General features: G+C 41.7%; 1 protein-coding gene across 8 annotated transcripts in view; it reads right to left on the reverse strand.

Moving 5' to 3' along the window:
- The window catches only part of slc4a4a (solute carrier family 4 member 4a), a 64082-nt gene that overhangs the window by 35268 nt on the left and 4176 nt on the right, over positions 1-24638 (reverse strand). For 2 of the 8 annotated variants that reach the window (XM_030723510.1, XM_030723509.1), the window contains exons 2-4: positions 21230-21303; positions 13931-14104; positions 137-272 (exon numbers count right to left, since the gene is read on the reverse strand). In XM_030723510.1, the coding sequence (XP_030579370.1) occupies positions 137-272; positions 13931-14104; positions 21230-21303 (384 nt within the window). Of the gene's footprint in view, positions 1-136; positions 273-13930; positions 14105-21229; positions 21565-24638 lie in introns of those variants that run through there. The other 6 variants (XM_030723507.1, XM_030723506.1, XM_030723511.1 and 3 more) reach the window with 6 other exon arrangements.

Raw genomic sequence — 24638 nt, forward strand, 5'->3', positions numbered from 1 at the left:
AACTTTTAATGTGTTGATGACTTTTCAGTTACTGTGTCACATTTTTATTGCCTCATTAAAAGAATACAATATAAACAAAGCAGATGCACGCAGGAAGGTGGAGAGGAAGCCTCAAATTTTGGACTGAGGTTCTTACCTGGCCGTCTCCTTCCACTCCATCTCCTGACCATCCACTGACAGCAGCTCATCCAACTCAGTGAAGAGTTGCGGGGGTGCCGGGCCATCATCTTCCTCTCCTAGGATGAAGCGAATCCTCTCTGCTGCTGGTGAGACTGCGGAGAGAGGGAAGATACTGCGGCTCAAAGGCTGGCATTGCTGCCCGTTGGGCAAGGGTTTGGGCACTGGCGTTTCGTCCTCAGCTGGACTCTTCCCATTAACCACGGTAGGAGGTGGAAGTGGTGAAATGTTGACCATGACCTCCTCTCTTTTATCCTCAGCGTCCTCTTCTTTTCCTTCCTTCTCTTCTTGATTATTGTTGTTGTTGGACATCTTTAAAATCTCAGTGACCCCCCTTTGCTCTCTAAGTCAGCTGACTCAGCGTTTGCTAAACAGACAGTAGCCTGCAAGCGGCACAACCTCACCACAGTCCCAAAGCACCAGCTAGACCCTCATTAAAATCTTGGGTGGAAGTGACAGCAGCTCTCAGCTGCCTGCTCCAGCACTTTGTGAAGCAGGTAGGAGGGGGGTGATTGGGTTTAGGGTTCCCCTCAGTGACAGTGGCCCAACAGCTAGCCCCTTCTCCCTTTCCACCCCCCCTTCACTGTTCAAACATTTCTTCACCATTGGCCCTCCAGCCTTGGCAAGCTGTCCTGGAGCCCCTCATTAACAATTAGGAAATGGTTCACAAACTGGCCTATTCTTCAGCTGTGGCTTGGCTTTCCTTCCTCTTGTCTTCTCATTTGAATATTTAGAGAGTAACACATAACTGAACCCAACACAGTTCCAACAGGAACGACATGCTTGTACCACTCCTCAGAATTAAACATGGTGCGAACAGTCAGCATGACAGCAGCTTGTTTCAGTGATTGCAAACAATATCTGAACTTTCCTTTTGAACCCCACTTTTTACTTGACCCATAGATGTAAACAAGAGACCTGTTGGCCTACTGCGCTCCGCTGTCAGATTTTTTATATTATATGCGATATATTGGAATGGAAATAATTTAGCTAGATGTCAACCTTCACTGAACTGATACTTTATTATTTTTTACAAATTTTGAAAATTTGAAAAATTGGCCATCCATCTATCTTCTTCCTAAACAGAGAAATCCAGACCTCCCTCTCCCCAGCCACCTCCTCCAGCTCATCCAGGGGGACACCGAGGCGTTCCCAGGCCAGCCAAGAGATAAGCTTTCCAGGATGTCCTGGGTCTGCCCCGGAGCCTCCTCCCATTAGGACACCTCACCCAAGAGGCACCCAAGAGGCATCCGAACCAGGTCCCTGAACCACCTCAGCTGACATGTGGAGGAGCAGCGGTTCTGCTCTGAGCCCCTCCTGAATGGCTGCACCCTCACCCTCTCTCACTGTACAATATTTCTTAAAAATTTTTGAAAAACAAATCTATCTGCAATATTTTGTTGACCATTGCCCAATAAATATTCATGACAAGTCTCAGAAGAATAAGACAATAAATGAGGGAGGAGCAGCAATTTAAGTTTGATATCAATGTACAACAATGAAAATTTCAAAAATTTGTTTAAAAAACCCTCAAAAATTGAAAATACTTGTGCCAAGTCAGCTTATAAATAATTGAGGAGTGGCCACTGAAGTTAAACATCAATCTACAGCATTTCTTCAAACTTTCAAAAATTTGTAAATTAAAGTTTTAAAAGAGTCGGCCTAGGAATAAAGGGAGGAGTAGGGATTAAAAATAAACATCAATGTGCAGTAAAATTTTGAAAATTCATTAAAAAAAAAAAATCAAAAATTGAATATCCACCTTACCCAAAGAGTATTTGGGTTTCAGTTTCAGCAGATTTCAAATATAAATGACAGAGGAGCAGCAAATCTCTCTCTGCTGAAGGAGACAGGCGGTTATTAGGACTAAAGAAAATTTACTACACCTGCAACACAAGTGAACTGCAACACCTGAACAGAGCACAGCTACAATCAATTATAAACATTATTTATTACCCATATGCTTTGCCTGCTATGACATCTCAAAATGATACCTTCAAGAGCTTTTTTTTTTTTTAAAGGCTAATGTCACTGAAACGGGACAGACTGTAACAACTCGTGTTAAATTTTAGCTCTTGATATAAAGTGATGCTTTATGATTGTCTTCATTAAACATTGATTCTATCTTGCGTGTATATCCAGATATATTCCTTCAAAGTGACATTTTACTTTGACTTGTTTTTCAGTAATATTGTGGAGTGAATAGTTTGGGGCTGTAATTCGAATTTGATGATATTTTTTGTAACATTTAGACCTTCTGGATGGACTCAAACAGGAAAAGTTGTAATTCAAAGAAAGGAGATGAAAGCCTGTTCTGTAATTTGAATTTAATAAGGCTTCTTTATGCATGTGTGCTGGATTTATTATTAAAATCAGTTCAGAATCGACAGCCTTGGTTTTTAATGCATATGACAGCCTGCGTCACAGTATGGATATAGTGATTATTCTATACCCGATTAACTTAGATTTTGGGGCGTGGTCCTACCTGGTTGTGGGACAGAGATGCAACAGAGCCAGAGGTTTGGTTTGGCTTTCCTGCAGCTTGACATTTATGACACGTCGCAAAACTTCAGAAGAAAAGAATTTATTGATTTGCTCACAAAACCTGCCTCTCACCCTATGTCAGCCTGGGATAGGCTCCAGCCCCCTGATTTACTGTATATTAAGATATTAAGTATGGACGATTAGTTTACAGTGTATTGCTCTATCTGAGATAACCAGTGAGGTGTTCGTGCACACCTGTTGTTATTAGGATAAGTTTTAGACATTTTTAGGAGGTGTGTGCTCATCATTTCTTTTTGAGGGTTAAGACTTGGATTTACAGTCATGATCCAGGAATTCATCGTGTTAAGAGCAGAGAATTATAACCCTGCATATCTGTGTGCATTTGTTTGTGAGTGTCTCTACAATAATAACAAAGCTGGCTGATCAGATTACACAACAGCTCGCTAATACCGCAGCACCAGAGTGCTACTACAGCGATGGATATATTTAAGACTGACCATTTTTATTTCTCAAGAGGCAATTAGTAACCAAGTTCTTGTGTCTCTTAATCTTCTGAGCCTGCAGCACCTTCTGAAACAACTGTTGTGGACAAAATAAAAAACAATTTTGAAAATTATACGCGCTGCCCTGGTTTTAAACGAGGATCTCTTAGAAAACTTAAGTAGCTACAGAAGAAAAAAACAACTTTGATCCCAGAGGAAGGACATGTGTCCACTTTAGGAGCTGAGTCTTTTTAGTTTGCAGGACAAATTTAGACATTTGCAAACACACTGAACATCATATCATCCACCGCACTGCGTCTTTCACTCAGCAGAGGCCAAATAACAGCAGGTGAAGGCTTGCAGTTTCCCTGATTGTGTTTTCTGTGGCACAAGAACAACAGTAGATACAAGCCAGACAGGCAGCTGTAAGATTACTAGGTAGGGGATAAACTGTCTGCTGGCAAGCACGTACACACACACACACACACACACACACACACACACACACACACACACACACACACACACACACACACACACACACACACACACACACACTTACTCTTATACAAGCTGCAACTAGCTTAAGACATCGCAACCTGTTTAATTACATCTTAGAAGGAGTAAAGCACATGTGTGTTTCACGCATTCAGCTGACACTCATATCCAGCGATTTAGGCTGATTACAGTAAACAGTTGAAACAAGCTTTAAATACCTGTATGGCCAAAATTACATGCAAACAATGGCAGGCAGCGTGAGGCCGGTGCAAAGAGCTGAGTGATGCAGCCTCACACAGAGGATCCAAACAAACAGTAAATGAAATATTTTGCAACATTATTAAAGCTGTAATAAAAAGATCCATCAATTTACAGAACAAAAAAAAAATTTCCCAGGGAATTCAAAGTAAAGACCTTCCTGATGTAACACATAACTTAAGAGAAATACATTTTAGAAATAAAGTTAACACCACAGAAATGATGAGTGCACCTTGGCACTCAAAGATTCCTGAATTAAAATGAGATTAAAATGATAAAAGCACAACTTGTAGGGGGAAGTGCCACTGAAAACCTTTAAATAATGCCTAACATCACCCTGATGTAAATAAGAGCAGTTTACGGCTGGAATCTACTTTATTTGCATTTTCAAATTTCAGGGTTTACATTTTGATTTTGCTGCTAACAGCTACGTTTAGATTTAGCATCTATATTGTAAAAACAAACAAATGAATAAGAGGGAAAAGAAAGAAACAAGTTTGGATGCAGCCATCTAAAATATTCATAATAGGGAAATTAATACAATTAAAGGGCCTCTTATGCCTTTCCTTATTTCCTGTCATACATGTCCCGTTTTGATGGTAAATGGAGGGCTTTTCTACTCTAATTGAGCACTTAAAGTGCTTTATACTGCAAGCCTCATTAACCTAATCACACACACATTCATACAGTGCTTTTATTCTATGCCTGAGCACCTTGTCTAACATTTGTGCACACACAGTGGCACCCCAGTGAATGCATCAGGGGAAACTCAGAGTTCAGCATCTTCCCCAATGTGCAGACTGGAAGAACTGGGGGGTCGAACCACTGACCTATACCTGGACAGATATTCATATTGTTTCAAATAATAAAGTCTGAGTATGTACAAGTCATTCATGTGAACCATAAGCTCCGAGCTACAGACTGATCTAAATGCTCTGTTTCACAGTTCTTTCTACTCTTGGCTCTGTATGATGTCAGAAAGAGGGGATACCCTTAACATGGTCAGGCAAAGAAACTCCACCCACCTTCTGTTCAACCCTGCTGGCTACGAGAGGCAGTAAATCAGAAGAAAATTGGCTTAAATGAAGTACATATATTGAAGAGCTGCACTAGTGGACACTATAAGAAAAAGAAGGATTATTTTGAGCTGTGAATCATGCAAAGTTATTCTATCAGAGTCCAGGGATACAAATATGTAAACATCCCCTTTAAAAATGAATTCCCCAAACTTTTACAACTAAATACACAGCATGCAACCTAAACTGCTTTTACACAAGAATCTCTCAGAGATATTTTCTCATTTCTCATGAGAAACTGATGCTTTCCAATCAAAAAAAACAAGTGGTAACACAAATAATGTCAAAGCAATACCATCCTACTCGCCCAGTTGCTAAAGAGAAAGGTGGGTGGGTGGTGAGGGTGCGGGTTGAGTCTCAGTGCAGAGTGAAAGCAAAGAGGGGTGAGAGCAAGCACGAAAAGGAGGACTAGAAATGAAAATCCCATCGTTCAAACACAATTTCAAAGCTCTGTGTGCTCTAGCCAAGAGCCACGGGCATACAAAGAGGACTTTGTCCCAGCAGCAGAGGCTCATGGGATAGGGGACGGAGGAAGAATGCCTGCTGCCCGGCAGAAAGCTTAGTGTGACTGCCACTAAAGGCCTGTTTAGTCCCACTCTTGACATGCATCCTACACAAATACCTTCCATCTACTCTGACCTTTTTGAAAATCCCAGCACAGTAAAAATGCTACATGGGATGTAATAACACCGTTCATTGTATGTGGCCATACATGCACTGATAACTGTCTCCATTTCACCTGATCCCAAAGAAAACCTGCAGGAAACGTTTCCCATGCAACCAAGTCTGAGACTCAGTATGCAGGGGAGCTGGCACACTGGCAGTGAGCAGGGACTGGGCTGAATGCAGAGTGACACCCTGAGGGTGATTCACTGAGCACATAGTATTTATATTCAGAACATCTAGCTCTGGTATTTTGTTGTGATAGCTGAGGTGGGCACATTCTGATGAGAATATAACAAATTCCAGCTGCAGGAAATAAGCTGAAATGAAATGACCATCGCGCTGTCTGCAGGTATGCTTGATGTAAAAATCACATTTTCTCCGTGCGCTCTGTGAGCTCAAATGTAAGTTTGATCCCAAGCCACAATCATCCCGAGTAATGTTTAATTTATATGAAATAATGTGGAATTACTTTATTCAAAAGTCCGCTTCCATCTCTCCCTATCCCAGCATCCTCCTCTGTCGCTCCAACCCTCTGCATGTCTCAAGGTCAAGTTGCTGTGTGTCCCAAAGAGGGGGTTGAAGACCCACCTGAGCTACTGTAACAATGTAAGGGAGTAAATTTGTGTACTAAGATAAGACCGCCCTGAAAGTGTTTCTGGTAATGAGAAATTATGGACAGCTGGGCGGGGGAGTGTTTCTGTGGGAGGTATTTTCACGTGGGAAAGTCGTTTGTTTTGACAGCCCCGGAGAAGTGTGTCATGAAGCCTCTGCAAAAGGATCAAACTAGTACGGTTCATAGCGGATTGGAAACATCCTTCTATGCCCACTGGCCCTGATAACAGCAGGGGGAGCAGTGGTAAAGTTGGGAGGGAGCGCCTTTTTTGCTCTTCCTCTACCACCTTTGCAGCGGCCCTGAGGCGCTCACTCCCAGGAGGGCTTTTTGCTTTCTTGTACTCTGTTTAACTCTGGACTTCTACTTCTTCCTTCACCCCATTTTACTCACTTTTTTCACTCACTACTTTCTTCCACTCTTTTGTACTTTACTTCTCACTTCTTACTTTTTAACTTCACTCACTTACGGTCCTGTCCTCTCCTTCTACTCTTTCTGTTCCTGCATCTTTCTCTGCCTGTGTGTGTGTGTGTGTGTGTGCATATCTCAGTCTTAACTATGTTACTGTCTGTGTTTTGTGTAACTAGGATGTCTAATAAACAGCCTGCACGGGAACCTATTTCATCCCAGTGATTTATTGGAAACCTTGGATTTAATTGGGTTTGAACATGGAGACCCTTAAAAATGTTACCAACAGCAGACAAAATGTTCTGCTTTTCAGGAACAAGAAGAAAACAGTCAGGTTTCTATCTAAACCTCTGCATTTATCTCATCAATTATGAATATATATACAACCAACAAGTATAACAGTCATGGCTTGCTCTCTTTGACTTTGGGAAACTGAACCCATTTGTCTGCAGGCAAAATGTCTAAATGAGCCCTATAATCCACTTTGAAAGAAGATTTGATCCTGTAGCAGAAAACGATGAGTAAAAGGTTAGGGTTTAAAAGAAAAAATGAGCAGGGATCAGAAAGCTGTGTGGTGGACATGCATGTAGCCAGGAGGATATCCCTGCAGTCCCTGCAGCGTCCATCTGACCAAACAAGAGGATTTGAGTTCAGACAGAACAGGGCCCTCCCCTGGGGGTGACCATGTTGTCCAGAGAGAGAATAATAATAAGACATTACTACATGACTGTCAGTTTTTTAATGGCTGCAGATTTAAGTTTTAGCTGCATCACAGTAACATTTCTTAATTTAAATTAATGTAATCATGTTATATTTTTTTAATGCTTATGACATTATGAGGTTAAAGTGCCAGTGTACAAACCTATGCATTTGATAATATAAAATCAATTACCACTGGACCAATGACTGGTGTGAAAAAAATGATTACAAAAATAAGAGAATCTTTAATTCAATTGTATGTAATGAATAATGCCAGTTAACTGTTTGATAACTACTCTTTCAAGATTCTTTTAAATACAAGGAAGGTTATAAATCAGTCTATAATTAGCTGTGACAGCTGGGTGAAGTGATGGTTTTTTTAAGTAATGGTTTCATTATCGCCTAGAATTTCTAGGCGTAGCCAGGTGGCGGAAGGCTTCTTCCTTGGTGGCCTCAGAGTCACATCTCTGCTTTTTGCAGATGATGCGGTTCTGTTGGCTTCATCAGGGGGGGGCCTCCAGCTCGCAGTGGAACGGTTCGCAGCCGAGTGTGAAGCGGCTGGCTCGGAGTAGAGCCGCTGCTCCTCCACATCGAAAGGAGCCAGTTGAGGTGGCTCGGGCATCTGATTAGGATGCCTCCTGGCCGCCTCCTGGGTGAGGTGTTCCGGGCATGTCCCACCGGGAAGAGGCCCCGTGGTAGACCCAGGACACGCTGGAGAGATTGTGTATCTCGGCTGGCCTGGGAACGCCTTGGGGTCCCTCCGGATGGGCTGGAGGAGGTGGCTGGGGAGAGGGAAGCTTGGGCTTCTCTGCTTAGGCTTCTGCCCCCGCGACCCGGCCCCGGATAAGCGGAAGAAAATGGATGGATGGATGGATGGATGGTTTCATTATCGCCATCTTAAAGGCCTGTGGCACATTAGTGGCAAAGAAATTGAGATCCCCAACGCCTCATCCACCTGAGACTGTCTAAATAAGGGACTTAATATCCAGCTCTATAACAGTTCATAAGGTATGGAGTTCAGAAATAAAAAATAAATAAATAAGTGTGTGTGTGTGTGTGTGTGTGTGTGTGTAGTTTTGCTTGAAGTGCAGCATTATAAATGTAGCAAAATAAGTGACAGTAATCATCTGTGATGATTCTGAATGAGAGTGCAATGATGTTACAAACAGGAGGTCTTTCTGTACATCAGTCACAATGTACAGAAGAACTGTGGGAAAGTAAGCATGGTCCATCAAGAGGGATCTCAGCAAGGGTGCTGGGGTAAGGGACATATACTCAGAAAGTATATTGGGGGGGGGGGGGGGGGGGGGGGGGGGGGGGGCATATGGACAAACGAGTATAAAGGGAAGCAGTTAGGAAGGTTCTTCCTCTAGTTTCCTGTGGAGTCAGTCGAGAGCTACATCAGAAGGATTTTGGAGTTCACAGTTATTAAAACTGTATTTAATAGCACATCTATGGGACAGCTGTGAATATTTTTTCTCTAATAGTTAAAATTTTATTTATAAAGAAATTCATGAAGTCATTGCTAGTTAAGGTTAAAGGAATACTCAGCTCAGTGCAGCGCTGACTCATCAGGCTGGTTAAACCTTTTCCTGCTTCCCTCGATCAGTGACCCGAATGACGAAGTTCCTGCTAGTTCTAAAATAAAGAGAGTTCTATGCTACACAGGGGACAAAGCCTAAGAATTATCTAAATTATCATGACAGATAAATACAACTGCACCCTTTGATGTTGCCTCTCCTTCTACAAAATGTTTCAATCTTAACTAAAACTCTGAGCTACCTGGAGACCCATCAGGTAGGCTCAGACCCAAATGTGCCACTTGTACAAGCATCCCTGTAGTCTAGTAATCAGTGCATTTGGCACGCTGAAATCTGAAATTTACACATAAATGCAGCTAAGGCTGAGAGAACCAATATCACTAATCTATAAAGTCATCAGTAAATAACTTTAAAAAGAGACTTTTGGCAACAGTGTAGTAAAGGGGACACAGTCTGTTTACATACAATAAAACACAAGATTAGCAGATTGTACGACAACACCGACTGCGCTGTGTGCTCTGCATTTGTGGCACTTTCCACAACATCAACAGCACTCTCACACACACACACACACACACACACACACATACACACACACACACACACACACACACACACACACACACACACCAGCCGACCATCCACATCAACAGTGTTGATTGCTAACAAAACGTCACTGCTCGTGTTTTACTGCCAGCATCGTCACATTTTCCATAAATGGAGAATTTCTTTAGTTGCTGTAAACAAATCAGAGTGTAGGATTCCCTCATCACAGACAACTCCGCCGAGTTTTTAGGATCAGAAAAAAATAAATCAACGACCATCTTCCCATGACACATTTATTTTAGTTAAATATGTCTGAAAGCAAACTGAGTGACTGAATTCAAAGGTAAAGAATCAGTAAGGGGAACCACCAAGATCAGCATTACATTTACAAGAAATAACCCTCATAAAATATCCATAGAGTCATTAATTACTACTTATAAAAGATTTCTATCATAGGAAACCTGCATTACTGAGAATACAACAGTAGGGTCTCTGAGATGGCACGTCCACAGCAGACAGTAAAGGGAGGCTAATATAAAGCTGGCATATATTATATCATAGACTCAAATATATCATCCATTCTGTGTTACTCTAATTGCACTATCCATCCATCCATCCATCCATCCGCTTCCGCACATCCTGTTAAGGGTCGCGGGGGGGCTGGAGCCTATCCCAGCTGTCACAGGGCGAGAGGCAGGGTACATCCTGAACAGGTCGCCAGCCTGTTGCAGGGCCAACACAGAGAGACAGACAACCTTTCACACTCACATTCACGCACTCAGTCACACCTATGGGCAATTTAGATTGCAATTTAATTGCACTAAACAATTTAAAAACAAATAACAGGAAGGTTTAACTATACAAATGTACAAAAAAAATTACTTTTGAATTTGTGCATCTAACAATGAAAAAACAAAAAAAAGATGCTTTTGGGTCTGAAGTGTGAGTAAATGAACGGGAAGCCCGAAGAATAACTGAAGCGGTCAGAGAGGCTTCAGCCTTCAACAGCGAAATAAATGAGACAGAAATACCGCCTGCAGCACAACAACTTCAGTGTCATTTATCATTCTCTAAACATAAAAATATTCTTATACAAAACTAGTTGCAGAGCTTGTCTGTCACAATGTAATCTGTAATGTATTCACTTATGAGGCACTTTATTAGGTACACCTTGCTAGTATCAGGTTGTAGTACCTTGGGCCTTCAGAACTGCCAGAATTCTTCATAGGTGCTGGAAACATACAGAGATTTTGGTCCATATAAACATGAGTATATGTGTATCTAACAGAGTTGCTGCAGATTTGTCAGATTCCCACCCACGATGCAACTCTGCAGATCTGGTGACTGTGGAGGCCATATGAGCGGTCGTCGTCTGCTGCTGAAGACCACACTGCATCTGTGTCAAGGTTTAATATGTTGTGCATTCAGAGATGCCCGTATGCAAACTCACATTGTAACGAGTGGTTATTCGACTTAGTGTTGCCTTCCTACCAGCTCAAACCAATCTGGTCATTCCCCTCTGACCTCTGACATCAATGAGGCATTTTCACCCAGAGAACTGCTGCTCACTGGACATTTTCTCTTCTTCAGATCGTTCTCTGAAAAAGATGTGGTTGTGTGGGGAAAACCCAGTAGGTCATCTGAGCAACAACCATGCCACATTCAAAGTAGGGCTGCAACGATTCATCGATTAACTCGATTAAATCGATTCTAAAAATTTATCGACACAAATTTACTGTGTCGATGCTTCGTTTAAACTCTGCAGCGCTCAGCTGTCTCGGTGTAAGCGGCGCTCCTCACTAGCATTAGCAGCATTTGTGCTGACGTTTTTTTGTGGGTTTATTGGGGGCTGGCAAACCAACATAGAACTGCATTACCGCCACCTACTGGACTGGAGTGTGAATCACTCACGTATACACAAGCACACATTCTAAAAAGCTCTCCGTCGCTGCGATGGATTTCATTTAACACAGAGTGGATCATCACTAGAGTTGCCACCTGTCTCGTAAAATACAGAACCCCGTATGTTACGGGACTCCGTGGAATACGGCTCCGTAACATGCCGTGTTCCGTACTTTACGGGACGGGTGGCAACTGTCGCTGACATGCATTTCCACGCCTCCACTGCTCTCTGTGTGTCTGTGTGTGTTGTGCTCGCTGAGAATTTCAGCTGCTATTTTTGTCTTTACTTCAGCTGTAGCTACCAGAACTGGTTTGCTAGCGAGCGCGGGCCATTAGCACTAGCGATGGTTCGGTACCGGAAGGCCCGCCCCCCAGGACCGAGGGGCTCCTTCAAAATATTTTCTATACTTTAATCCCTTATTAGTGACTAAATATAGACCTGCAGTAGAAACGTATTTTCGAGAATGCTTGTGAATACAAAACATTACACCATTACTCACACATGCGCCATGGCTCCCGCAGCCACTAGTTTTTCAAAACACTCATAGCAGGCAGCGGTTTTAACTGCGCAAGCGCAAAGAGGCGAAGCTGTGACGGTGAGCTCAAGTAGTGAAAAAGGAAACGTTTTTCCAGCGTCCAAAACAGCAGCTTTTTCTTTTAGTAACAATCATTAAATCTGTGAAACAGCTGGAGGTCCTTCATCAAGCACCTGATCAGCAAGTGTTAAGGTGAAGAAAAGAGAACTTTGTAGCTGCTCCATCCACCGCTGTTTGTTCACACGGCGAAAAACTGCAGTACGGAAGTTAAAATATGCAGATAAACTGTTAATAAAAAAAAGTATTTCTTATCCGATTACTTGATTAATCGCTGGAATAATCGATAGAATACTCGATTATTAAAATAATCGTTTTATGCAGCCCTAATTCAAAGTCACTTAAACTAACTTTCTTCCCCATTGTGATGCTCGGTTTGAACTTCAGCAGGTCGTCTTGGCAATGTCTGCGTGTCTAAATGCACTGAGCTGCTGCCATGTGATTGGCTGATTAGATATTTGTGTTAAGGAGCACTTGAACAGGTGTACCTAACAAAGTGGCCGGTGATATTTCTTAATTAAATTATAGATGGGGAGGTTAGATGTCAAACCTGTGCAGCTGTGGATTGTTTAAAGTCATCTTGGTAATTATGTTTGTATTTGAACTTTGACCCTCAGACAGAAATCATTATTCAACTGCCTGACCTGTGAGCCGAGACTGGACTACAACACAACAGGATTCACAAGCAGCTGTAACACAAAAGCTCAGTTTACACTCTTGTGAGGTGAAAACTGCAGAGAGAGAACACAGACAATCCCTCTAGCAAAAATGTATCTAACATCAATATTCATTCATTCGTCCACTATGAAAGCCAATTACAGATCAGTTTGAGGCCATGTGGTTCAATACTTCTGAGGGTGATTAAAAAAAAAATCTGTAAAACTCACAATTTCTGCTAAATATGCATGAAGACAATCAGTAGCATCAACCAGATGGCCGTGCTGTAATCTATTCTGTGATTGGATTTATGAAAATCCCCATCATGGAGTGATGTGTGCACACTGTGAAATCCAGTTCTGGCATGCTTTAGTCCTCTTGTCACATCATGTGCATGCAGGCACGGGTAAAATTACATCATTCTCTGGAAATGACAGTGGTCTGCCTCATTATTAGATTTGGCAGAAAGCAAAGACATTTTAAGCCGTTTTCACAGAGGAGTGATCAGCATTACGATCCTCTGTTTCTCCAAAACTGTCGGAGGATTCCCATCATCACCGAAGCAAATATGTAAGTCTGTGATTCTGAACTAAAACACGGTGCTTCCTCTCAGTTTGTTTCACCTGGCTGAGTTTTAGAAGTCTTTAGATTTTCTTCAACTTTTCTCTTCATCACTAAAGCCTTCCTTAATGCTATGAGTGACTTTAGTTTTGCTCCACCCCAAACTTAACTTGAAGACAGCAGTGACTGAGAAACGCTGACACCAGGAAGACTTGGGCTAACACTTTAACATTCAACATTTTAAGTCACCCAGTGTAACCCGCCTCTCTTAACAGTTTCCTCAAAACTGGACGGAGCTTTTTGTCCGAGCGGCCGCTGATCTCGGCAGCCTGGGGGCATTTTGCACTTTAAACTCCTAAAAAGGTCAAAGCAGCCAAAAAAACCAACACTAGCACGCACAGGATGCATGCTACCAAACCCGCACCCCCCCCCCCCCCCCCCCAAAAAGACACATTTATGTCTAAAATCAAGGACAAAGCCACAGCAGCACTCCGTGTACTCAACAGACTCGTATCAGCACTACTGCAATCACATCAGCCGTTACTTCCTAAGAAAATCCACTCTCCTCTGTCGAGGCAGACTTGTCACTTAACAGGGCATCCAAAGCTATTTCTGGCCACTAAGTGGACTCAGCAACTTTGCTCAGGTCACGAGGAGTTGCAGAGGCTTTTTTTCTGGAAAATAGAGCAGCCTTTAGCAAAGACAGGCATGAACCGTAATCAGCCTTGACACCGAGTCCATCAGAACTTACTGAGAGGTTTGAGGATGCTGTTGCTGGCCTCATCGTTGTTTTCTGTGTCCGACTTGTCAAAGGCATTCTCTGTCAGCTTCTCCTTTCTGTCCTTGTGGCTGGTTTTCCGGCGGTGACGCCTCCGACGTCGATAGCTCTTGGGCACATGCACGCCGATGTAAATGGTGTGGTGACCTGTAGATAAAACAAACAGGAAGATGAACTCTGACACGCAACATCCTGACAAATTGAGAGCACCGGGATGCTGCAAAGGTAAACGTCAGAGCAGAAATGACAAACTGATCAGCCTGTGAATGCACCCCTCACTTCAACACTGTAATTATTTAAATGAGGGTAATAAAGAGTTAAAGTGTTATGAACTGTTAAAATAAACCAGACATATGTACTAAATGCACTGAAGCAGTTTATCCCCCATTTCATGCTGATAAAAGTTAAAGCTCTCCACCCCAGTTTTTGTCTATTATTAGATACAAACTATCTTATAATATGGAGTGTGTTTGTCAGGGACTTATTTTCCAGAAGTTCAGAGTAGATGGAGGTGACATTTTTCTACTGTTGCTTTTCTACTGTGTTCTTTTGATGTTGATGCAATTTTAAGAATCTTTGAGAATAAAGAAAATGTTTCCACTCAAAGGTGTTGAAGTGTAGAGCTCACGGCGTAACAGTGGAGCAGATCTGTCACATATCGATGACACTTCGGGCAAAAATCTATCCAAGTTCACCTTTGAATGGCAAACTTCTAAACTGTATCAAACTGTGCTCAGCATTAACAGAACACATTAATTCTTCAACTGTGACCAATTTCCTGAATATTTTTGGTTTTGTTAGTTCCGATTTTGCTTCTTTGTCTTTCCAAAGTCTAGTTTCTTCACACCTCGCTTTAGTTTAGTTTAGCTTTACTCCACAATAACAACTTTGTCAAGAACAACAAGAAAACAGGACTGAAGTTGAACATGCGTGATGGCAGCAAAACTCATTTTATGGTTGCAGTTGTGCTGGAGTTTATCCCATGTTTATTTTCCCTTCAAAATTAATATTCATTCAGCTTAGTGCCACTCCATATATTCATCTATTTTTATTTTAGCAATATTTGACCTTTACATAACATAATCATGATGGGACCACTGCTGCTGAAGACTGAAACTGTGCAGGACCCTACCCCTCAGTTCAGTCAAAGGGCTCAGCACAGCAGGGTAACGGTGGCAGCCGTCGAAACACATATTTGGACACATAAAATCACACATAGCAGCAAAGCTACCACTGACTGCATGACTGCATGCAAAAGGTTTAAGGTCAGTAACACCAAGCAGCCCGTACTGTTTGCTGATAACAGGCTGCTGGTATGGATGTGAAGTTCATGTCACCGTGCGATGCTGCACATCCAGAAGGTAGACAGAGTGTAACGAGAGAACTGCTGATCGTTTGGCTGATTTTTAGCTCAGTTACTGAACCTTAATTTATTATTATTAATAATGTAGAGTTCCAGGTTTAATTAAAGTCACACATACAGTACCTGAGTGTTACATGTTCAATTTTCTTCCAGCTCAGAACGTTCTGATAAACATGTGGTCATAAAATTACTTTATTATAATGTCAGTGACTTTTCTTGGCTCTCTCCCACTTTGGAGCACCAAAGATTTTCCTCTGCAGAGAAAATCCTGACTCATTCATTTTCTGTTACAGTACAGTAGAAAATGGGATGTAAATGTAATTTTATTTTTACTTTTGACCCTCTGAAAATGAGGGATTATGTATGAAAATATATATAATTCCTAAAGAGTTAATGCTAAACTTTTGTAAAACCCTTTGAATTAAAGATGAAAGTCTGCACTTCGATCACATTCGATTGGTGGATTTTAAATCCACTGTGTTGTTCATAATGGACACTGTGGTTAATAAGCTCAAACTCTTTTAAGCAGACTAATATTTGTTTTTTACTTCAGGTGTTTACTCTTTGTAACAGGAACCAATCATTTTCATTCTTTTTTCTCATACCTGCAAACTTTTAACTGAAGCTGATACAAGCCTATCATCTTCAGCACCTTGTGATGAGGAAAAACACCAAAAAGGCTCCAGGAACAAAAAGCGATCAGTGTCAAATGTTTCCTTTGGAGCAGGTCGGGCACGGCTGAGCCAAGCACGGCACATGACCCAAACAGGAAGTGGCTGAACCCCTCAGCACAACAAACAATGACCTCTCTTGAAGCACAACAGTATTCATTATTCACTCGTACCACAACGCCTTGTGTTTTTTTTTTTAAGGGATTCATCTAAAGTCAGTGACACCAACAGTTCACCATAACCAGCTACTGCAGAGACAAAGAGGACCAACAGTTTGTGAAGGGGTCTGTAAAACAAAGGAGATATTTTAGTTGGTCGAGCTGCATGCTCGTCTGTCTGTGGGCAATTTTTACCTTTTTCTGATGACTTTTAAGAGAAACGTAACATTAAGCAGATACCGACTCTTACTGTGTTAGATGATGTCCACACCTAAACTTTAGGACAGCCTTCCTCAGCCCATCAGGTCAGCCACATGTGTGGTTTGTTTTAAACTCATTTTTATAAGTTACGTTCCCTTAATGTTTCAATGTTTACTTTTTTGTGAGAACCGGTGAATTAAAAGCTTGTCAGACATGAAGGAAAACAGAGAGAGAAGGAAAAAAAGGAGATGGATCCACCATCACCCGCTGCCCTCTGTGCTTTTGGTTCAGCAAATATGCCACACATCCCATGTTTACATGATAACACACAAACACAAGATCAACAATCCCGAGATTCTGTGCCAAGAAGGGGGAAAAAAAATCAAAATTGAGAATTCATGTAGTTTAAGAAACAAGCCTTCAATCTCAGAAAACAGACTAAACTCGGGTCTCGTATTTACTGATTCTGCACTCTACTGCAACAATATAACATTACAAATGTCCCGAAATATTACACCATCATGGGACACTGAAACTGATAAGCACATCAGGCAAAATGGACCACCGCTGTGATAGCAGCCACACAATTATAAAGCCATGTGAGGGTTTTTGAGTGGCGCTTGGGGTCCATTAGCTGCTGAGGTTCACAGATGAGCAAAATGTAGGCCTTGGAAAGCAGCACTATTAAATACAGAAAGGGTTACCACGTCATGGGGGGGGGGGGGGGGGGGGGGGGGGGGGGTGTCACTGGTTTATTTACTTTATATTTCTTTTGATTCCTGTGTTATACATTTATTTCTATTGGCCTTAATTACCGTTAAGTTAAAGCAACTATTAAACGGCTATTTTATTGATACAAGGTCCCCTCTGTATCTTGATTAATAGCTCAGCTGGTAAGTTTCTTATCCTGCATTGTTGTTACAACTCAGGCAGGAGTGGCAAATAAATACATTAGGAGTGAAAAGACAGGAGTGGAGGAGAAATGCTCAGTGCATCATGGGAAGTCCTCCAGCAGCATAACTAAGAGGGCTCTCCTGGCCCAGCCTCCCCCTTGGTTACACTAACACATTTAATTTAACAACAGATCATGACTGATGTGTTCCTGAGTTTCAGCCAGGCAAAAACAGCTGTTCTGTCTTCTGTTCAGTCTGTTGGAAATCGTTCCCCTTTGTATGTTTCATGCAGACAGTCAGCCCTGCAGCTGCCTCCATATGGCTCCAATCAATTTTTAAATATTAGTTTATTCACGTTTTTGTTTATTTTGTACATTTCTGTTACAGAACACATACAAAAGAAGAGAGGAGAGGGGAGATGCCAGAATCTGAACGGAGACTCAGACCTTTGAAATCCTGCTCGACTGCTCCAAACTCTGAGCCACCCGAGTTTCCAGCTAACAGAGCAGGCCAGAATTGGCCCTGCAGTGGGGTCAAAGACACCAAACTTTTTAATCAGTGCATGCATTGTGGGCCAGTGACCACTGAAATGAAAGTTGTGGCGCTGTCCCTACTCATTTAAATATGGCCGTGGTCTGGTTAAAATGAAAGAAGTGCCCAGAAGCACGGGCAAGATGGCTGCTGAGTGGCCAGGCTCGCTTCTAGAAGAACTTCTGTGCTGGCATGCTGGCAGTTACAAAGTTAAACAAGGTAGCTTACTTAAATACAATCTCAGTGGTATTGGAGAAGTCCAGTTTGACCCTGATGCACCAGGAAATTAAGTCTGTTCTGTGTGTAAAAGGTCAACAAGCCTTAAATTCAAGTGAACTTCAGCTTTTTAGTGTCAAATTAAAATGTGGAAACTCAGCCTACCTGGATAAACCAGGTACAAAAACAGTCAGATTTTAAACTCCCCCCGGATTAAAGGTGTAAGTTAAAAGGCAGAATAAAACTAACAATTAAAACAAGCTTTACACACACACACACACACACACACATGCACGTGCAGTGCTCAGAAAAGTGTAATCAACTACCTGCAAACACCTGTGTTTGGTGTGGAACTTCTAAATGTCAATAAATGATAATTATGCAGTTACATAATTGGACCAGTGCTGGATTCAGAGTCTAATGTGGAGATGTTCCTGTTGCTGTGACTTAACATGACAGAAAAAACTGAGACACAGATGGCTGAACAGTCACTAAAAGAGACAGAGGGAGCTAATAAAAAGATGAGCAATAAAAAGGAGACGTTTGCACAGGCTGAACAAGAACAAGAAAGGAGGCGGGTGAATGAGAGGACATTGATAAAGGAGAAGGAATAAAAAATAGTCAAGTCAAGGAGCTGGAAGGGAAGATTTGCACACTGCCAGAGCAGCTTTGTGAAACAACTTCCTGTTCTTTTTTTGGGGGGGGGGTGGAAGAACTTCTTTTGGGGCTGCCCATGAGCACACAGTGAATGAAATCAAATGCTTGTGTTTGCCGGGAGGTTTGTTTAGTTCACCAGATTTCTGAGGAGAGGCAACGCTACAGCCAGTTTCCCCAGTAACCGCACTGCTGGGACATAACCAGACCAGTGGGTGGGGGGCGGCAGCACACCACGCAGCACTGACAGCATACTAATACTCCAGCCATACAATACATTGTTGATTGTTGGCTTCTTTGTCAGAAAAAAATAAATATTTGTTTTCACTGACTCGTGACTCAGCAGCAGGAGAGACGAATCACACTAACTGGTGTCAAAGAAAGATAATCTGGTAGCTCAATCAAAGCTGCTTTAACAGAATTAATGTGTGCAGTGTTTACATGTCCAGCTGTATGTCATCCATTTTTGTTTCTCTGAGAGAGCGGCAGGGAGAGAGAGAAAAACAAAACTATCAGACACACACACACACACACAGCTGAGACACCAGGGACACTGCTGTGCAGATTCCAGTGCCGACTCTGTCACAGAGTAACAACTAAGCAACTTTAAAGTTTTGTTCCATTTTATTCTTAGAGTCTGCTACAGTAGCTTTGCATGATTCACGAATCACAGTGCAGCCCCACATGTCGTGTACTCCTGCGTGGTAGGCAGGTGTAAGACCCCAAACTGGGCTGGTCAGGAATACACAAACTAGGAAGCAACTCAGAACCACAGAACAGGAGAACACACAGCAGGAGGGGAGACGACAACGACATGACAAAGAACTGAGGAGGATGCAGACACAAGAGATAACGAGGGGAGAGTGGAAACAGCTGGGGGGAACAGGTGAACTGAATGACACTGACGAGACAAGGGGAAGCAAAACTGAACACAATCCACACGGAACAAGGGACTCACAAAATATAACAGGAAGTGAGTATACATGGAAACGCAGACCTGACACAACACAGGGAGGTGGGAACACAGAGAAACAGGGGGAAGTAAAACCAGGTACAGAACACAAGAGACGAGGGACTCGGACACAGAGGGACGCAGGGATGACATGGAGAACACGGAGAAACAGGAGTTAAATACAAATAACTACAACTCGAAGCCTAAGAATGGAAACATAAAGAAGGCAGCCTAGAACCCTTTGAAAAGGATACAAAAACTCTAAACTGCAAAACTGCAGTAAACTAGGAATTAAACAGAGACAACAGAAAACGCTGGGTCACAGACCCAGGACCACGACACCGCCGTTCATCCGCTGTCTGCTCACCCCGCCGAGCCGGCTTTTTTCTCATTAGATGGCGCTCACAAACAGAAGGTTTAAAGTGCTCAGTCAGAGCTAAGATGACAGCATCTGGGATATTCCCAGTAAACATCTGCATCTGCCTCCTGCTGGTTGTGCTAACAAATGTAACCAAACTGACAAAGTTTTTGTCTTTTTAACTAAAATGTTTTTAGTTCACTATAATAACATCATATTAACTCCTAGATTTGAAAAGTCTGATATATATAAAACTTATGATATCTTTTTACTTTGGTAACTGTCGTTGAGTAGGTCTATAGTTTTTTAAAGTTAGGTGGCATCATATTCCATGATTCCAGTGTTGGGAAGTTTAGTTAAAACTGATGCTTGTCTTGTTCTATGTGGCTATTTCATAGTATGAAACTGTGGCTGACCTAAATGAACACTAATGTATTTTCATTTATTTTCTGTATTAAAGCACCCCTGAGCAACACAGAATGTTACCAAGAGTCGACAGTAGCTTGCACGTCATTTGGTCTTTGAGAATCCTGGATACAAAGTATCTGGGATTCAAAGTTATCCAGAATTCAACACAACTAAAAAAAGATCAGTCTGCATTTGTTTAATTGCTTTCGACATTTACTAAATTTAAAATTTAAAATCAGACATATTTGTACAGTTCATTTGTTAAAAACATAATCCAAAATTAAATAACAGAAAAGACTACGCTCTCTGACGGCACCGATCCTGTAAAGAGCACCGAGAGTAGATTACAGTTCATCTATCAACGTTTTAAAACTGTTAATGACGCATGTTGAAGACACTGCAGCAACGCTGCGAGGTTTTCCTGCCCCTCGCTGTCATCCTGGTCAGGATCAGTGAGGTAAACACAGCGTCACATGCCCTCTGTTCTACATCTTTCTCGTGCCAGCTCGCTAAATAGGTGAGCATCAGGTTGTACGCGCAACACATAGCATCCGTGTGGTTTCTCTCAATGAGTGCCCTGATTCTGAAAAAAACTTTTTTAAGCAAAAGAATTCGTTAATATGTGTGTATTTTTAGTTAAGTATAGATTTCAGACAAATGACTCTTTAAAGAGATTCTCTGACATCTGAGGAGAATAAGAAACTTCTCAGAGGTTTTAAAAACTGAAGAAAAAAAATTAAACTGGAAACCAGACTCCTGGTTCTCTGCTCAGGTTTCCTGACATTTCTGTTTTGTCTATTAAAATAAGACTTTTTTTTGTTTTTTTTTAAGGTAACTACACAGACGAACTGGAACAGGTAAACTTACCTTCTACCTCCTCTTCATCACAAATGTGCTTGAGTAAGGATGCCCCCCGGTCCAGCACCGCCTCATCCTCCATCCTGTAGTAATAAAAAAGGAAGAAAGACTGTTCACACTTCTCCTCCAGCGACAGCGTGGAGCCATAGCGCTTTGGCTCGTTCACTTGCAGTAAGTTCGGACTGGGGCTCAGTCTGGTGCTGCTGGTGGCACTCATCTCCACCCATTAAAGACTCATGAGTTACAGCACCTTGTAATTTTCAGTAAGCTAACTATCCCAACTCTGAGAATGTGTGTCGTCCTTCCGGAGGACAAAGTGTGCAGTAGGTAAGTATGGTGTAATGGGTTTAATCTGGCAGAGGGGGTAAGGGCAAGGACAGGAAGTTCTCTAATTGAGTATGATCCCCAGAGTGACCGGCGCTGGACGTGCGCAACAAACATCCAACTGACCAAGACTTAAACCCAATAAAATCCGGATGTGCTTTTGGCTCCACTTTACTTTGATTAGACACTGAATCAAGGTGTTAATCCAGGTGAAGAACCATCAGAAAAAGTATCAATAAATGTAGTATCTAATCAGTTACACACACACACACACACACACACACACACACACACACACACACAACAAAGCCTCTCCATCTGTTTGGTAATGCCTGCCAGCCCCTTCTCCACCACCCTCCACCTAAGAAACAAGTGGGGCATCACATGTCTGTGTACTCATCCTCCCTTACAGGATTACACCAGCTTTACTTAAGTGACAACACACACACACACACACGCACACGCAAGCCCATAACAGACCGGCATGCTGGAGCCGCCGCCACTCTCCAAGAAGTCCACAAACGTAATGCTCCTCACCTCAAAGAGGCTCAACTGTTTCCCAACAAACACTGACATTTAAAAAGGATTAAAATGTCTCATTTACTGGTTGACTGGCCTCAAAGGTAACAAGAGGTTTTACCTTGTAGAGTTTATGGTGGCCTTTACAGTACGCATGCCCAGTCATGCAAAGTGAGTGATAACAAATAAAAACTCTGCTGTCTTTAACATCAAATGTGTGTTTATTCTCAACAAAATATTCATTAATTTGAACAAAACATCCCATTACACACACACACACACACACACACACACACACACACACACACACACACACACACACACACACACACACACACATTCCAGCAAATAAAATGCAGGGATTCTCAGGGGGAAAAACACTAAATAAAAAGTGAGGAAAAAAAAACCTTCACCACTGACTCTCTGCAAGCTCCAAATCTCTGACATAATTCAAAAGGATCCTCACACAATTGTTTATCTTTCCATATACAGTAAGTTGTTCTTACTGGTAAAAAAACTTTTATATCATTTGTCTTATTCAGTGTTTAAAAAATGGGTCTGTGACTATTTTTGCCAAAACAATCCTACCGAGGTCCTGGCACCGTAAAAACAGGAATTCCTTTTTATTATAACTGTGTTTTTTGGATACAAACTATCTATTTAGTAAAAACTGTATGTCCAGTATCTTTTTAAATGCTAGTACCTGACCATGCTCTAGTATTGTTTGGCCTGTTCGTGCCGTTAGCAAACAGATGTACTTAATCACAATGAGAAAAGACACCATAACACCTGAAATAGCTTCAGGAGCCTGAGATGTACCTGTGTGCCAAGCTTGGTTCTCAAATCCGGCCTAGAAGGGTTTGTGAACAAAGAAAGAAAACCCACACACAGATTTAACTTATGTGTTTAGTTATAGTGCATTGATAATGATAAGCCCCTATCATATCTTCAAGTGCCCCAACAGCAGAGCATTCTGTCTCAGCCGGTCACGGCAGATCGCTGCCCCTCCCTGAGCCCGGTTCTGCTGGAGGTCACTTCCTGTTAAAATGGAGTTCTTCTTTTCCATCATCACCGAGTGCTGCCCACAGGGGATCTTCTGACTGTTTTCTCTCTAATATTGTAGAGCCAACATAAAGTGCCTTGCAGTAACTATTACTGTGAACTGGTGTTGCATAAATAAAACTGAACATCGAATATTCAGGCATGAGTTACAGCACAAGCTGATTTCTGATCCTCTGCTGAGATTTCATTCTCCATATCTTTGCTCTGTGCATTTGGCTCATAATGTGAACAGGTTTTTTTGAATATTTTTAAGCCCTTAAGAAGCATAAAATTAAAACAAAGCATCTGTTCTTACTTTCCAGCCTGTGTGCTAAAGTGAAACATCTCCTAACTGTTACACACAGAGCAATTAATTGATCAATTACTTTAACAATAAATAATTAGTGTTTTTATCATCCATCAGTTTCTTCTGCTTATTAATATTTGAAATCATTTCAAAGCAAAATTGAAAACCTCTAAAATCTCTTTGCTGCCCTTCTGACATATATAAATAAAAAGACAATGTCATCCATTATGGGATGTTCTACTAAAAATCTACCTCTACTTGGTTTCTAACCAAAAGAACACAAACACAGAAAAAAATACCGTATTTTTCGGACTATAAGGCGCACTTAAAATCCTTAAATTTTCTCAAAAATCGGCAGTGCGCCTTATAATCCGGTGCACCTTATGTATGAATTCTTGTTGCGCTTACTGACCTTTAACCAATTTTATGTGGTGCTGTCCCCCTCGGTGCCAGAGAGGTCCAGGCGATGCCACGAGCAGTACGAGCGCTGTATGTGCACAAAATACGGTGACAGCGGGATATCCTTTTTTTTTTTTTTTAAATGTTTTTTCTTTGTTTATATCAGTAAATATACTGGTGCACAGGATTTATGAAGGGCTTATTTATATATAAAATGGAGAAATGACTTGTTCTTACCCTCATTAATAAAGAATATATTGTAGCATCTGTTAAGATGTTGAAGAAGATGGCGAGAGATTGCCAGCAAAAGTTGCCCTTTTATTAACAATTAAATGGTTGCTGTGTGCCGCAACCAAAACAAAACAGTAACAACAACGAGACTGACTCGATAATGACGAGAGGGAACCCGACATGCTTGATGCCGAAATCGCCCAACTGTTCAACTCAGACACTGAAGATGAGGAATTTGATGGATTTGTGGAAGATGAATAATTTAAAATGTGAGTATTTTTCTGTATTTGTTACAACTGAACAATATTCTGAGTTACTGTGAATGAGTTGAATAAAGTTCGACTTACCTGACGCTTTTTTTTTTGCTCTACATGTTTTATCATGCGCCTTATGTATGAAAATAGACCCGTTCATTGATAGTTTGCCTTACGGTCCCAAAATACGGTAAGCAAACATTAACACCATGATGTTGGAGGAGAAATCTCAGAGCAAAAAACTGGATAAGTCAAACAATGGCAAACTGTGTGTGTGTGTGTGTGTGTGTGTGTGTGTGTGTGTGTGTGTGTGTGTGTGTAGGGGTTGTTTTCAAACTCTAAA

Source organism: Archocentrus centrarchus, unplaced genomic scaffold (genome assembly GCF_007364275.1).
Source record: "Archocentrus centrarchus isolate MPI-CPG fArcCen1 unplaced genomic scaffold, fArcCen1 scaffold_26_ctg1, whole genome shotgun sequence".
Taxonomy (NCBI): domain Eukaryota; kingdom Metazoa; phylum Chordata; class Actinopteri; order Cichliformes; family Cichlidae; genus Archocentrus; species Archocentrus centrarchus.